Here is a 17316-nt window from a genome sequence, read left to right as displayed (position 1 = left end):
TATGGGTTAAAACAGTAAAAGATACAGAAAAGCACAGGTAAAACAATTCATACATAATCCTTTTGGTTAGATTAAATTAACATTTTGATGCATACCCCTTCTAAGCTGTTTTCTTTAAACATGGGTTTATACTATTTAATGTGTTTTGTAACCTTTTTATTTCACCAGGAACAGCTTTGCTGTTATGTAATTGTGTGTAGTGTTTTTAACAGCTGTGTAATAGTCTGTTTTAAACCAACCCTATTTTGGATATTTGATCCTTTTCACTTCTTCACTGTTATACATGGTCATGCAGTATGGATTCTTGTTATTAAATATTTATATACATTCTTATGATTTTCTTTGGGTAAATTCCCGGAAGTGGAATTGCTGAGTTTTCCAAAAAGCTGCAGGATATGGTGAATTTTTCCATCCTGAGGTGTGTTAAAACATTTTACTCTTACTTTCAAGTATGAGTTTGAGAGGTCAGGGTGGGGGGCATTTTAATTTTGGCTTAAGTTGGTTACAGGCTTGTGTAACTTGAATGTGGGCCAGTTTTATTTGGAGAGATTGTTTACCACTCCTTACCTGGTATCTGTGCCTCTGAGTTGGCCTGCATTATAACTCCAATTTTACTTTAAACATTTTGCATGCTCTTTGTTCTATATTGTCTATGTCCAAGCATGTAGAGCTCAAGCTTGCAGCTTTAAGTCTCACTTTTTGGGGAATTTCTTTTCAGATCATAAAACAGAAAATCGAAAACATGAAAGTAGACAGGACTAAACTGAAAAAGACACCTACTGAGGCTGTAAGTATCCAAAAGTTTGCCTGTTTTTTCATTTCAGAAAAAAATCTTTGCCGTCAGTTCACTCATATTGATCTTCCAAATATATCATCACTTATACACACACAGTGCAGTAAAACAGCAACTTGTCTTGAAACAGTCAAATTTTCTTTTGAACTTCCCTTGGTTAAAAAGGTGAATAAGCTAGTGATCAGTGGAGAGTGAGCACTAAACAGTTTATAGCTATATGTACCTGAAGTAGGCTGTCTGGCTGCTTTTTCTGTGCATTGAAAGGCAGCATGGTATAATGGAAAGAGCAAGTATGGATTCAAATTCTGTCTGTATTTGCGGGATCTTTCTCAATTTTGTTATCTAGAAAATTAAAATGGTAACACCTTTCTCACTAGATTTCTTGTGAGGCCAGTGTTTTAGCTTTCTTTATTACTGATTCTTAATCATACAGTTCAGCTTAACCTATATTAACCTGTGTATTGGATGGCCATGTCAGTTGATCCTCTGTCAGCAGTAGAAATCCCAGCTTCTGTCCAATATTCTATTGGCCTGCTTAAACTGCATTCTGAAATTAAGACAGTATTGTATTGTTATGACACTCCCATAGACCCCATGTGCTGTAGTTCAAGAAGCACAAGCTTTGGAATTAGACATGGGTTTGAATCTTACTAGATTTTTGTGTCTGAGAGTTAACTTTGCCTGGTTTCCACAGCTGTAAAATGGGGTTGAAAATTCCTCCCTCCTTGATGTGAGGCAGCTGCTCAGCAAAGTATCTGGCACATAATTAGTTGGTTCATTTTCTAAATACAAGCCACTTGGCTTTTTAAAAACTGTAACTACCTGGCAAGTATCACCCAAGGGTATCACTATTGATATTTATTCCAGTATTGCATGGGCAGTTCTCCTGCCCTTTTCATTCAGTGTTATACTAATGAATATGAGAAGTGCTGTCTTCGTACATCCTCTCCAGCATTGCAGATTTATCTTTTAAATTTTTGTTAATAGGTGGAGAAAAAATATTTCACTGTTCTGATTTGTATGCATTAATACATATATTTCCACATTTATTGGCCTTATATTAGTTGTCTGCTCATGCTGTTTTATTTTGTATTTGACGTTGTAACGTCAGTTTCTTATTGAATATGCCATACATATTGAGTATATTCATTTTACATACCTGTTCATTTCCTTTTCATTTTGTTTTTGATATGTTTTGGCATCTAGAATTTTCGACAGTTAACATACTCAAATTTTTTGGAAACTGAAGAGCAAAAAGAAAACTTGCCTGAAGTCATTTAACTTCCAGGATAATTCAACCTTGTAGATAATCAGAGAAATTCAATTTCTTTTTCTTTTACCTAGTAGATTGTTAGAGATTTGTTGTTGGAGTCACACTTATGTACAGATTCCTGGCTTATTTCAGTTAGCATAATGCCCTCAAGGTTCATGCATATTGTCACAAATGACAAGATTTCATTCTTTTTTTATGGCTGAATAGTATTCCATTGTATATATGTACCACATCTTCTTATCCATTCATCGATGGACACTTGGGTGTTTCCATATATTGGCTATTATAAATAATGCTGCAGTGAGCATGGGGGTTCATATATCCTTTCAAGTTAGTGTTTTCATTTTCTTTAGATGAATACCCAGAAGTGGAATTGCTAGATCATATGGTAGTTCTGTTTTTAATTTTTTGAGGAACCTTCATACTGTTTTCCATAGTGACTGCACAAGAAAGATATTTATTGATCACTTTATGTATCGGCAGCTGTGCAGAGGATTTTTTCCCTAGATTTGACATCTTTATTGGAGCAAATCAATATAAACCATGGCAGTTGGTATGCAGCCATTGAACTGGCAAGTGCTTTGTTTTGCACTACCATGAGTAAGGAAAATCACACTCAGTTTGCATTTATGCAGCAGGGACAAGACGGTAAAGATATACTTTTGTCCCTGGTGCCTTCTGCAGACTACAAGGTCCATAGGGATCTTGATACTCCTGATAAAACAACGCGGTGCTGGTACGTTAAATTGATGCTGTTATGCTAACTGGGGCTTGTGAACAGAAAGCACAAACACTTTAGATGCCTTAGGCATGTGTGCCAGAGAGTGCCCTTTGAAGGTTGAGGGCCTGCCACGTCAGGAAATTTTCTAGGGGTTCAAAGCTCTAGGAAGTGTCAAAATTTCCCTTCTAAAGTGAAAGACATGTTTTTGCACCTTGTACCACACACCATGAAGAAAGAGGAACAGTGTATGGGGTGCCTCTTTGGATTTTGGAGCCAGCATGTATTACATTTAGGCATGCTGTTTTGATCCATTTACTGGATAACTTCTAAAGTGATAGTAGTGTTTGGATCTAGAGAAGACTGCAGAAGGTTCAGGCTATGATGTAAGCTGCCCTACTCCGTGGACATTATGGCCTAGTAGATCCAGGTGTCTGACTTAAGTGTCGGCCAAAGGTGCTGTGGGATGCCTCTGGCAAGCCCCAATAGGAGAATCACAGCTTAAGACCTAGGGGGTAGAGTTTGGCCGTGCTATTCTCTGCCAACAGCTATTCTGACATGCAGAAAAGCAGCTTCTGGCTTGCTACTGGACCTTGATAAAGACTGAATGCCTGATGATGAGATACCAAATGATTACAGGACCCAAATGTTTGTCATGAACTGGGTGTTATCTAACCCACAGAATCATAAAATTGGATCTGCATCGTTGCAGTCCATTAGAAATTGAAGTGGTATATTTGATAGTAGGCCCAGGTAGGTCCAGAAGGTACAAGTGAACTGCATGAGCAGGTGGTTCACACTCCTTTGTTATCTGTTTCTACTACTTCACTACCTCTCCCTCAACCTGTATGACTTCAAGGAGAGGAAGAAAAAGTGCAGGTCTGGTTTGTTGAAGGGTTTTATGCCAAGAATTTTGCATGCCTTTAATTACCACAGAAATTTGAGATAGATCTTAATAATGCTTACTTTAGAGAGAGAAAAGGTTTCAGACTTAGCTTAAAAAAAATTTGCCCTTAAGCCCCTATTGTTCCACGTTCCATTTTGGCTGCTGAAAATGCCCCTAGTTTAAATCTCACAACATTGCTGGGTAAATAGGTCACGTTAAGTTCATTTTGCAGAAGAGGATGCTGAGTTTCAAAGAGGTAGCTTACCAACTACCTAATTCTAAAGTCCATGCTCTTTGTAACAGTAAGCTGTCTTTCAGTATTTAAGCTCCTATTATGTGAGATAAGTGCTTTATGCAAACACTTGAGCTTCACATTTCCAAGGTGGTTCTTAGGTCTTTTTTCTGGTAAGAAAACTGGCTAAGAGGTTGGATTTGCTCATGATCAAACAACTTTGTAAACATCAAGCGAAAAACTGAACCCAGATTTGGTTGGTTCCAAATCTAGGCCCATTCCTAGGATACCATACTGCTTTACAGAGTCAAAGAGCAAGTGTAATCACTTCCAGCTGCCATCCATTAGTAGCAGCATCTCTGTCCCAGTCTCTATCCCCCCCGCCACCAGCTCCACTTTTGGAAACTTACTATGAACTCTGAATCCACACCTTGTTACCTGACAAACAGGCCCTTTCATCAGTAAAACAGAGCAGGAATATATGGAAATGGAAACCCCAAGTAAGAATGGAGTCCTAGTTTTACACAGTTCAGAAATTCTTTGCCTCCTATAATTGGACGGTTTAATGTTGCAGAAAAATATAGCTAGTGCTAATCTTCACCTTTGTGAATTCACTAGGGCTCCTCAGTGTTCCTCTAATTGAACATTTCTTATCAGGCATTCTGGTTAACTTTCAGACTATGATACAGATTCCTTCATTTTGTTTTTATTGATATTTAGCTTGTTTCCTTTATTTCTGTTGTCTGTACACTTCCAAGTAGTTTGTCTACATCTACAGGTTCATCCAGGTTTTAAAAAAATACACAGATGGATTGTTTCATTATAAGATTTCTGTATTAATCTCAAGTGATCATCTGGCAAATTTCCACTTAAGTAGTGCGTTCTATCAAAAGTTAAATCATTGAGTGTGTTGACATAAGGGTTTTTTTTCCTATTCTTCCTTGTTGTGTCTCCCTCATACTCCAAAACACCCTTTTGTGAATACCTGTTTGTTTTTCTCAGCCTGCAGACTGCAGAGCCTTAATAGACAAACTCAAAGTTTGTAATGATGAGCAACTCCTCTTGGAACTGCAGCAGATCAAAACATGGAACATTGGAAAGGTATGTAAACCCATACTCCCAAAAGAGAAACCAAAATGAGGTAGCCTCATTCAGCAATTACTTAATAAGCATCTAGTGTGTGTCTGGCACAGCTCTAGACCAGTAATTTTTAGCCTGTGAATGGTTGCCAAGGAAATTTTGAAAGAAATGTAAAAGGAAAATTTTGCTAGTCAAGGATGAAGAATGTTTATACAGGTGATGATAAAGAATCTCAACCACAAAATTCCTTTAGTTTGACTGACAGTATGAGTTTGAGATAGTCTCAGGATTTTTACTCTTAGCTTAAAAGACTCTTCTTTAGATAACTCTAAAAATGAGCACTTCAGATAAAGTGGATTCTGGCAGGGAAAGTCCTTGTGTTTTTAGACCTCAGAGGTAGCCAGAATTCTCCTTTTGAAGACCTAGCTGTAGGAGTTTTGTGGTGTCTCCCGGTGTTAGCACATGTATGTTTTTTGTTTTTTGTTTTTTGCGGTACGCAGGCCTCTCACTGTTGTGGCCTCTCACATTGCGGAGCACAGGCTCCAGACACGCAGGCTCAGCGGCCATGGCTCACGGGCCCAGCCGCTCCGCGGCATGTGGAATCCTCCCGGACCGGGGCACGAACCCGTGTCCCCTGCACCGGCAGGCGGACTCTCAACCACTGCGCCACCAGGGAAGCCCTACCTTATTCTTATATCTTCCTCTTTCTCTTCCCCTCTCCAGTGCGAGTTATATCACTGGGTGGATCTGTTGGACCGCTTTGATGGAATTCTGGCAGACGCTGGACAGACAGTGGAGAATATGTCATGGATGCTCGTGTGTGATAGGCCAGAAAGAGAACAACTGAAGATGCTTCTCTTGGCTGTGTTGAACTTCACAGCCTTGCTCATTGAGTACAGCTTTTCCCGGCATCTGTATAGTTCCATAGAGGTAGGAGAGGTTCAAGCCTATGTGATCTGTTCTTAACTAGAATTGTTCACGTCCAGAATAAGGAAATTGTTCTTTCTTTCTGATGATTCTTTCCTTTTCATTATGGAGTTCTGGGGTTTTCAATGTCAAAGACAATGGTAGGATGTTTCTTGGCTAAAGATACCCTTCACAGGGTTGATGGGAAGGTTCTTTATTGTCACCTTCACCTTGCCTTTTAAGATTTAAGGAATTAATGAGAATGTAATACATGTATTGATGTATTCTTGGGAATTTACAGGAATTGATCTTGGTCCCAGGTTATCAGAGCAGCCCCAAATTACTTTTAAAATATTAGACATAATTTGATTTCCTTGACACATTACTGCACTTACTGCTTTTCTTTTAGTGTGCTTTTTAATTTCTTCTCCCCCTCCCCAAAATGTATATTAATAGCATGCTATATATTCTGTTTTTTTTTAACATCTTTATTGGGGTATAATTGTTCTACAATGGTGTGTTAGTTTCTGCTTTATAACAAAGTGAATCAGTTATACATATACATACGTTCCCACATCTCTTCCCTCCTGTGTCTCCCTCCCTCCCACCCTCCCTATCCCACCCCTCCAGGCAGTCACAAAGCACCGAGCTGATCTCCCTGCTCTATGCGGCTGCTTCCCACTAGCTATCTACCTTACGTTTGGTAGTGTATATATGTCCATGCCTCTCTCTTGCTTCATGCTATGTATTCTTAAAAAGTAAAGTGGGCACAGGAATTAGTGAACTTTTGAATTGGTCAAAAATCAGTATAAGAAGAAACTCTCTTCCTTTAGCCTAACTTTAGAGTTTTTATCACTTGATTTAGTGCCCTGTTGTTATGTGTTACTTTTCCTAAGTCTTCATTAAAGAAACAGAATCAGAACAAACAGAAAGTAAATGGTTTAAGAAGAGAAGTGGAATAACTGAATTAAAGACCTAGTGCCTAAAGTTTTAAGTAGGGGATGGCTAAGCAGTCTGTTGAAGATGAAGTAGATAAGCTGCAAAAGGAAATCCATAGCCTTCTGTGGATAATCAGCAACCAGAAATACTTTGGTTCATTTCCAGCTAAATTACATACTGATTTTAACACTAACCAAATGTTTCAATATATTGGTGAATTTTGATTGTATTAAAAAGCAAAAATAGTTACTCTTGGGTTATTGTTACATACACTGTATTGTAACAGTCAAAGGTGCCACCAGCTGTTGTTATTTTTAGTTTCTATATGAAGAGCCCTGTGTTTTAATTAATTCCAATTTTGTATTTGTTGTAAAGGATACAGAAGGAGCATAAAATTATCTTAGTCTATACTTTTAGTCTAGTTGGAAACTTAATGTTCTTGAGTTCTGCTATGTATCAGAATATATTACATTTGTCTCTTTTGTAATCTGTTTCTTCCTGTGGAGACACCTATGTAATTTTGAACTGTTCACATTTTTTTAACTTAAATTGGACTTTCTGGCTTGCTGCCAGATTGTAAGCTGCTTGGGCATAAGGTTACATGTTGTAGGTGCTCAGATATTTATAAATTTTTTTGTATTGTTAAACTTCTTGATAGCTTTATAAATCCATGGCATTTCAAGTTTTCAAGGTCTTGTATGCCTGATACCATGAACTTGCCCCCCCCCATTTTTGTCCCCTGTAGCATTTGACAACTTTATTGGCTTCTTCTGATATGCAAGTGGTGCTGGCAGTCCTCAACCTTCTGTACGTATTTAGCAAAAGATCAAATTATATCACACGCCTTGGATCTGACAAGAGAACCCCACTGCTAACCCGGCTGCAGCATTTGGCAGAGGTGAGTCATGGGTGAAGAGTTGGAAGGACACAGAAGTTGGACCCTGTTATTCCTTTTCACAGGTGTTTCTTGCAGTGTCAAAATGAATAGGAATCCGTAAGTTAACTTTACTGGCCTAATTGAGTAGAACTATTGGGGCCCATTTAACTAAGTTACCCCCAAATCCTAGGAAGTATTCTCAATTTTATGAAGTAATTTTGAGGGATTTCATGAATCTCTGCTCACAAAGAGAATCTCTCTTTGTTCAAAAATGGCCACTTCTCTTCTGGAAAGAAAGTTTAGAATCCGATTCTACTTGGAGGGAAATATTAGCTGCAATAAAAGATCTGGATTTTGAGTCCTGGCCTACCTTATTAGCTCTGATAGCAGTTTTCTCATCTGAGAATTTAGTTATATCTACCTTAAGAGTATTTTCAGAATAAAATAAAATGTAGGGTTCTTAGTGCTGTGCTCAGTAATTGGTCTGTGGTGGTAATGATTGTTAATTGAAGGCAAAAAAGCTCATGTTAAATTCAGCTTAGTCAAACTATTGTCCAGTGTTTGTAGAGGCAAACTGATAATGCATACTCAGGTTTGAGAGAGGTAGCCATTGCTAGAAAGCTTTCTTGGAAGAAAGTTGGTAGGGCTAACTTTTTAAAAGCTGAATAATAAATGGTTACCTCACAAGTCATACAACTCAAGTTTCAGGCTATTGTTAGGTGCATGGTTACTTTAAAATCATTTTTGTGTGATTATAAGTGTAACATGTATTGCAAAAATTCTAGGATGTATAGGAAAGTATAAAGAGAATGTTAATCACCTGTTATTCATCCAGATGGAGCCTCCCTTAGAATTTGAGCGTATTTTCTTGGATTTGCAAATACAAGATTTTTTTTTTTTTTTTTTTTTTTTTTGCGGTACGCGGGCCTCTCACTGTTGTGGCCTCTCCTGTTGCGGAGCACAGGCTTCGGACGTGCAGGCTCAGCAGCCATGGCTCACAGGCCTAGCCTCTCCGCAGCATGTGGGATCTTCTCGGACCGGGGCGTGAACCCGTGTCCCCTGCATCAGCAGGCGGACTCTCAACCACTGCGCCCACCAGGGAAGCCCCAAGATTATTTTTAACCATTTTCTCACGATAGTTTTTTAGTGACTCAGTTAACTCAGTGATGTGAGCCAGTTGTGACTATGCACAGATATTAGTGAACTGCAAATGTAGCAGAAGTTCTCCAGGAAGACTTGAATCAGTTAAAAGCCAGTTGGTTGATTTTTGTGAGGGTCTGGGTACACTGGTTCTCAAACTCGAGCATGCATGAGAAAGAGTCGATTTATTAAAGCATAGATTAGTCTCCCTCCCCTGTCTGCTCATACCCCTTTACCTCAATTCCTGCAACCCCCATTTCTGATTCAGTAGGCCTAGGGCAGAGCCCAGTAATGTGCATTGCTAATAAGTTTCCAGGGGATGTTGAGGCTGCTGGTCCAGAGATCATACTTTGAGAACCATTGGTTTAATCTATCCTATTGGGCAAAGTTACAAAATCTTACCAGATTCTTACAGTTCCATCTCAAAGGCATCTAGACCTTTTCCCTGATACCTGAATACATACCCATTCTTGAGCAAATCCCATCTAGTGAGATGGTGTCAAATATGACATGGTTGATATAAATGTTATTTATTGGGTGTCTACTTAATTGCCAGGATCATATGGTAACTGTGGAGTAGGTGAGGACGATGAGATTCCGAAGTTATATTATTTTTAGGAAAAGCCCATGGGCTTTTAGCCCCTGATAAAGTGTGAAATGTGATAACTGCTGTTTGTAGAGTTGATTAAGCATGGTTTATGTTCCAAACCTGGGTGTCAGCCTGAGACCCAGCTCCTTGAATCCACACCCAACTCTTCCACTTGATAACATTCAAGAAGTATATGGCTAATCCTGTGCTGGATATAGTATAAAACATGTTCTTTTCTTTAAAAAGCTCACATAGTAGTTGAGAAAGTGATATAGGGGCATAATTAAAAGGACAAAGAACTAGTTATTCTTAGTACTAACTAATAAGTACCCTTGAATCTTAAACATTCCATAGGTTTATCTTGTTGGCTGCAAAACAAACATAATAAAAATATGTGCTTAGTATTTTAAAATTTTGGAAATGTACAGAAGAAAATTTATCATAATTATGTGTCTGCTCTTCACATTTTGGTACATTTTCTTAGTCTTTATGCATATTTACATAGCTGAATGCATATAGTATATGTAACTTGATATCCTACTTTATTTACTTAACATACTAGCATCAGTGTTTTCCCATATTAACTTTACATAATTTTGTAAGAAATGTTTCTTTGTATTTAATAATGGTAATATCTCAGAAATGTCACAACATCACAGACTTTCATGAATCAAGTTTGGCTTGACATGGTCTTTTAAGGATCCCAGCTTACCACAACTTTCTTATCGTAGGCACTTGATTTTTATTAGATTACAAAAGATAGATTTAGTGGTGACAGTAATAGTTGAACTATTCTAAAAAACAGTTAGTTGTGACAACAGAAGAAACAAAAGGAAAATAATTGTGGAGATACATAGCCTTTCGAGCTTATTCTGCCTTGCAAATTCAGATCCTTGGTTTGACTTACCTGTCACCCCTATGTGGCATCAAGTATTTATATATCCCTTGTCCTCACAGTTTTCAGCAAATTCCATGTTTCTTCACTGGAAGTCCTGGGAATAGCCAAGAAAATATTGAAAATGAAATGAGGAAGTACTCTTCCTATTGGGTATTAACTTTTTTTATAAAGCTAAAAGTAATTAAAATAGTGTGGTAATAACAGTGGAAAATTTCCAGAAATGGATCCAATGTGTAAGAATCACTAAGCTTAATCATTTTTAGCTTTTGATACAAAGTGAGAGATGTGCAACTAACTGTTCCTTTTACTTGAATACTTAGAGGCCCTTGTAAGTTTATTAATTGGCCTAATTTCAGTATTATTGTGTCTCAGGGAACAGAGAGGCCTGAGGAGAGGGAGAGAGATGGTAGAACAGCCAGTCAGTGGAGCAGTCAGAACACATTTTTTTTTTCCATTAAATTTGCCATCTTGTATGGGCATGGTTCATGGCACCCCAAAATAATGACAATAGTAATAACAATGATCACTGATCACAGATCATCATAACAAATATAATAATGATGAAAAGGTTTGAAATATTGCAAGAATTACCAAAATGTGACACAGTGACATGAAGTGAGCAAATGCTGTTGGAAAAATGAAAAAACCAGTAGACTTGCTCAATGCAGGGTTGCCACAAACCTTCAGTTAAAAAAGCAGTATCTGCAAAGCACAGTAAAATAAGGTATGCCCCTGTGCATAGGCTCAATTTTGAGGTAAAGATCAGAGAAATCAAGTAACTTGTTCTGGTCGTTATTGAAGATGAACAGAATAGCTGTCTTAAATCTTTCCCTTTTCACTGGTTCCTCCTATATGTATATTTTAATAGTTTTTTTTTAATTAATTAATTTACTTTTTGGCTGTGTTGGGTCCTCGTTTCTGTGTGAGGGCTTTCTCTAGTTGCGGCAAGCGGAGGCCACTCTTCATCGCGGTGCGCGGGCCTCTCACTATCGCGGCCTCTCTTGTTGCGGAGCACAGGCTCCAGACGCGCAGGCTCAGTAGTTGTGGCTCATGGGCCTAGTTGCTCCGCGGCATGTGGGATCTTCCCAGACCAGGGCTCGAACCCGTGTCCCCTGCATTGGCAGGCAGAGTCTCAACCACTGCACCACCAGGGAAGCCCTATATGTATATTTTAAAAGAACAAGCTTGAGAGAGCAAGAACATACTTTTTTTTTGGTCAGTGTAGCTAAAGGTTTGTCTATTTTTGTTGATATCTTCAAAGAAACAAATTTGGTTTAGCTGATTCTGTTTTTCTATTTTGTTTCATTTATCTCTGCTCCAGTTTTACTATTTCCTTCTTTATGTTTGCTTTGGGTTTAGTTTGCTGCTGTTTTTCTAGTTCCTTAAGGTAGACTGTTAGGTTACTGATTTGAGATCTTTCTTTTTTAAATGTTGTAGGCAATTAACAGCTGTAAATTTCCCTCTAAGCACTGCTTTATCCCATAAATGTATCCCATAAGTTTTGATATGAAGTGTTTTCATTTTCATTCATCTTAAGGAATTTTCTAATTTCCCTTTTGATTTCTTCTTTTACCCATTGGTTGTTAACAGTATATTGTTTAATTTCCATGTGTTCGTGAATTTTCCAGATTTCCTTCTGTTACGGATTTCTAATTTCTTTCTGTTGTTGGAGATGATACTTTGTATGATTTTATTCTTTTTTAGAAGTTTCTTAAAGTTTGTTTTGTGGCCTAACATATGGTCTATATGGGAGACTGTTTTGTATGTACTTGAGAAGAATGTATATTCTGTTGTGGGGTGGATTGTTCTATATATATGTATATATCTGTTAGGTCTAGTTGATTTAATGTTCAAGTCTTAGTTTTCTTGTTTTTTGTCTAGTTATTAATGTTTTCCCTGTGTATTACAACTGACATCTTCATTAATGAAAAGTTAGTTCAAATTAATACCAACTTAGTTTTAAGAGTAGACAAAAACTTTCCTCCTATATAGCACTTTCCTCCCACTGTATGTTGTTGCCACAAATTACCTTTTTATATATTGTGTGCCCATTCAACATAGGTGTAGAATTTACTTTTTTATGTAGTTGTCTTTTAAAACACTCAGAAAAAAAGGAGTTACAAACCAAAAATACATTAATAATGCCTTTTATATTTACCTATGAAATTAACTTACTGGTGTTCTTAATTTCTTCATATGGAGTCAGGTTACTGTGGTGTGTCCTTTCATTTCAGCCTGAAGGACTCCCGTTTAGCGTTTCTTATAGGCAGGTCTGCTAGCAACAAGCTCTTTCAGCTTTTATCTGAGAAAGTGTTAATTTCTCCTACATTTATGAAAGATAACTGTGCCAGATATAGAATCTGATTGGCAGTTATTTTCTTTTAGCACTTTGAATATGTCTTCCCACTGCATTCTGGCCTCCATCGTTTCTGATGAAAAATCAGCTGTGAGGATCCCTTGTACATAACAAGTCACATTTCTCCTTCTGCTTTCAAGATTATTCTCTCTGTCTTGGCCTTTGACAATTTGATTATAATGTGTCTTTCTGTGGATCTGTGTTGTTTTATCTTGTTGAATTTCATGGAGCTTCTTGGATTTATAGATTCATGTCTTTTGTCAAATTTGATGTTTTGGCCATTATTTCTTTAAATAATCTCTTTGCCCCTTCTTCTGTCTCTTCCCCTTGGACTCCCATTATGTATATGTTGGTATACTTGGTGAAGTCCCACAGATCTCTTAACCTCTGTTTACTTTTTTTTCCCTCTATCTGCTCTTCAGACTGGGTAATCTCAGTTGACCTGTCTTCAGGTTCATTGATTCTTTTTTTTCCCACCTTCCAATATTTATTTTCAAATAAATTTGTCAGAATTTTTATAAAAGTGATGCATGTTCAGTGTTGAAAATTAAGAAAGTACAAAAAAGTATAAAGAAGAAAATAATAATAATCCTCAACCACCACCATGTAGAAAAAATAACTAACATTGTGTTTCATATGCTGCTTCCCCCCCCCCCATGTAACCTATGGTGAGTATTTTCCCACAGCATTAAATATTCTTTGAAAATACTATTTTTAAAGTCTTAGCTTCTGAACCACCCTCCTGGTCCTCCATTGTTGCCCTTCTATGTCTGCTTGACTGGTGCCTCCTCTTCTGCTGCCTCTGAGTGTTAGAGTGGCCCAGGGCTCCACCCCAGGCTCTGTGTCTTATCCAGCTATCAATACATTTTGCCTAGGTGATCTGATCCAATTTCATGGTTTTAAGGACCATTGACTCCAAAAATTGTATGTTTTCCTTGAACCTCAAACTTGTATATTTACTGCCTTCTCAAAATCTCTGCTGGATATCAATTGTAATGTGTATAAAATCAAACTTTGACCTCACCTCACATTTCTTTCCCCCAGGCTCAGTCCATTCCAGATAACTGGCACCCTTGCTTTCCTGGACAGTGGCAGGCACACTCTTGCTGCAGGGCCTCTGCACAGCTACATCCCCAGTTGTCTCTATGGCTTGCTCCCTTATCTTCTCTAAGTCTTAAGAGCCACCATCTCAGTGAAGTCTTCCCTACCATCCTGTTTTAAAATTAGAACACCTACCGTACTCCCTATTACACTTTTCTTCATTTTTTTCTGTAGCACATATTACCACCTAACGTTATATATATTTAATTAAGTTCATTGATTCATTTTTCTCCCTGCTTACATCTGCTGTTGAACCACTCTAGTGAATTTTTCATTTCTGTTATTGTGCTTTTTCAGCTCCAAAATTTCTATTTGCTTCCTTTTTTATAACCTCTGACTTTTTATTGACATTCTTTGTTTGATGAGACATCATTCTCATGGTTTCCTTTAGTTCTTTTTATATGATTTCATTTAGCTCTTTAAGCATATTTAAAAAAGATGATTTAAAGTCTTTGCCTACTAAATCCAGTGTCTGGACTTGCTCAGGAATGGTTTCTATTAATTAATTTTTTCTGGTTTTATGGGGATATAATTGAATTAAAGCATTGTGTAACTTAAAGGTATACAACATGATGATTTGATACACTTAATATATTGCATAGTGATTACCACAGTAGAAGTTTGTGCGATTTGACCAACATCTCCACATTTCCCCCAATCCCCAGTCCCTGGCAACCACCATTCTAACCTCTATTTCTATGTGTTGAGCTTTTTTAGATTCCATGTATAAATGATACCATTCAGTAGTTGTCTTTCTCTGTCTGATTTATTCACTTATTAGAATGCCCTCAAGGTCCATGCATGTTGTCACATAAGGGGAGATTTCCTTCTTTCTTGTGGCTGAACAATATTTCATTGTGTGTGTGTGTGTGTGTGTGTGTGTGTGTGTGTGTGTGTGTGTGTGTATGTACAGCACATCTTCTTTATCCATTCATCCATAGACAGACACTTAAGTTGTTTCCATACCTTGGCTAGTGTGAATAACTTTATAGTAAATATGGGAGTGCAGATATCTCTTTGTCCTGATTTCCTTTCTTTTGGATAGATAGCCAGAACTGGGATTGCTGGATCATATAATAGTTCCTTTTTTGAGGCACCTCCATACTGTTTGTCTTCTGTAGTGGCTATACCAATTTATATTCCCACCAACAGCGCACAAGGGTCCCCTTTTCTCCAAATACTCACCAATACTTGTTATCTCTTGTCTTCTTGAAAATGACCATTCTATCAGGTGTGAAGTGATATATCATTGTGGCTATGATTCGCATTTCCCTGATGTCTAGTGATGCTAAGAACCATTTCATGTAACTGTTGGCCATTTGTATATTGTCTTTGGAAAAATGTCTATTCAGTTCCTCTGCCCATTTTAAAATCAGATGGTTGGCTTTTGTTATTGTTATTCAGTTATATCAACATGAGTTCTTTATATTTTGGATAGTAATTTCTTATAAGAAATTACTAAGGTTTGCAGATATTTTCTCCTATTTTGCAGGTCGTCTTTTCATTTTGTTGATTGTTTCTTTTGCTGTGCAGAAGTGTTTTAGTTTGATGCAGTTTGCCTTTGTTGCTTTTGGTGTCATGTCCAAATAATTGTCACCAAGACCAATGTTGGGGTGCTTTTACCCTGTGTTTTCTTTTAGGAGCTTTATGGTTTCAGGTTTTATGTTGAAGTCTTTAATTTAGGTTAATTCTTTTTTTTTTTTTTTTTTGCGGTATGCGGTCCTCTCACTGCTGTGGCCTCTCCTGTTGAGGAGCACAGGCTCCAGACGCGCAGGCTCAGCGGCCATGGCTCACGGGCCTAGCCGCTCTGCGGCATGTGGGATCTTCCCGGACCAGGGCATGAACCCATGTCCCCTGCATCAGCAGGCGGACTCTCAACCACTGCTCCACCAGGGAAGCCCCAAATTTAGGTTAATTTTTTGGATGGTATAAGATAGGGGGTCAAATTTCATTTTTCTGTGTGTTATCCAGAAAACTGGTTATCCAGTTTTCCCCAGCACCATTTATTGAAGAGAGTATATTTTCCCCATTAATTATTGTCTCCCTTTCAAATATTAGTTGACTATGTGAAGATTTACTTCTGGGCTCTTGATTATGTTCTGTTGGTCTGTGTGTGTTTTTAATATGCTAATACCATACTGTTTTGATTACTATAGCTTTGTAATGATGTTTGAAATCAGGAAGTATGATACCTGTAACTTTGTTCTTTCTCAGGATTGCTTTAGTTATTTGGGATCTTCTTGGTTCCATATAAATTTAAGGATTGTTTTTCCTATTTCTGGGGAAAATGTCACTGAAATTTTGATAGTAATTAAAATCTGTAGATTGCTTTTGGTACTGTGGACATTTTGACAGTATTAATTCTTCCAGTCCATGAACATAGGATGTTTGTGTCTTCTTTAATGCCTTTCATCAGTGTTTTATAGTTTTCAGTGTACAGATTTTTACCTCCTTGGTAAAATTTATTTCTAAGTATTTTACTGTTTTTTATGCTATTGTAAATGGGAATGTTTTATTTCTTTTTCAGATAGTGTATGGAGATGTGACTGATTTCTGTATGTTGATTTTGTATCCTACAACTTTACTGAATTTAATTCTAACAGTTTTTTGGTGGAGCCTTGAGGGTTTTCTATATATAAGATCATATCATTTGCAAATGGAAATAGTTTTACTTCTTCCTTTCTGAATTGTATGCGTTTTACTTCTTTTTCTTGCCTAATTGGCTCTGGCTAGTATTTCCAATACTGTGTTGAATAGGAGTGGTTAGAGTGGGCACCCTTGTCTTGTTCCTGATCTTAGAGGGAAGGGGTTCACCCTTTCATCCTTGAGTATGCTGTTAGCTGTGGGCTTGTCATATGTGGCCTTTATCATGTTGAGGTATGTTCCTTCTATACCCCATTTTTGAGTTTTTATTATGAAAGGATGTTGAATTTTGACATTGCTTTTTCTGCAACTTTTGAGATGATCATGTGATTTTTGTCTTTCATTCTCTTAATGGGGTATCACACTTACTGATTTGCATGTGTTGAAACATCTTTGCATCCCAGGGATAAATCCCACTTAAATCGTGGTGTATGTTCCTTTTAATATGCTGTTGAACTTGGTTTGCTGGTAGTTTGCTGAGGACTTTTGCAAGTTTGTTCATCAGGGATACTGGCCTGTAGTTTTCTGTTCTTGCAGTGTCCTTATCTGGCTTTGTTATCAGGGTAATTTTGGCCAAACAATGGTAACTTTTCAAGCAATGAGTTTGGAAGTGTTCCTTCCTCTTCAATTTTTTGGTAAAAGTTTGAGAAGGATTGGTTATTCTTTAAATGTTTGGAGAAATTCACCAAGGAAACCATTTGGTCCTGGAATTTTCTTTTTGGGGTATTTTTTGATTACTGATTCAGTCTGCTTACTCATTATTGGTATATTCATATTTTCTATTTCTCCATGATTTTGTTTTGTTAGATTATATATTTCTAGGAATTTATCCAATTCTTCTAGGTTATCCAGTTTGTTGACAGTTTGTTCATAGTAGTCTCTTGA

At 37.5% G+C, this 17316-nt stretch overlaps 1 protein-coding gene across 5 annotated transcripts in view; it reads left to right on the top strand.

Moving 5' to 3' along the window:
- HUWE1 (HECT, UBA and WWE domain containing E3 ubiquitin protein ligase 1) overlaps positions 1–17316 on the top strand; it is a 143321-nt gene that overhangs the window by 26466 nt on the left and 99539 nt on the right. For all 5 annotated transcript variants that reach the window (XM_082680900.1, XM_082680902.1, XM_082680901.1 and 2 more), the window contains 4 exons: positions 719–787; positions 4905–5003; positions 5706–5912; positions 7573–7725. In XM_082680900.1, coding sequence (XP_082537026.1) covers positions 743–787; positions 4905–5003; positions 5706–5912; positions 7573–7725 — 504 coding nt within the window. In that variant the 5' untranslated portion in view covers positions 719–742. The remainder of the gene's footprint in view (positions 1–718; positions 788–4904; positions 5004–5705; positions 5913–7572; positions 7726–17316) is intronic.

This window comes from Grampus griseus (genome assembly GCF_964374135.1).
Source record: "Grampus griseus genome assembly, chromosome: X".
Taxonomy (NCBI): domain Eukaryota; kingdom Metazoa; phylum Chordata; class Mammalia; order Artiodactyla; family Delphinidae; genus Grampus; species Grampus griseus.
Note: the sequence above shows the minus strand (reverse complement) of the source record. Positions and strands in the feature narration are given on the sequence as shown.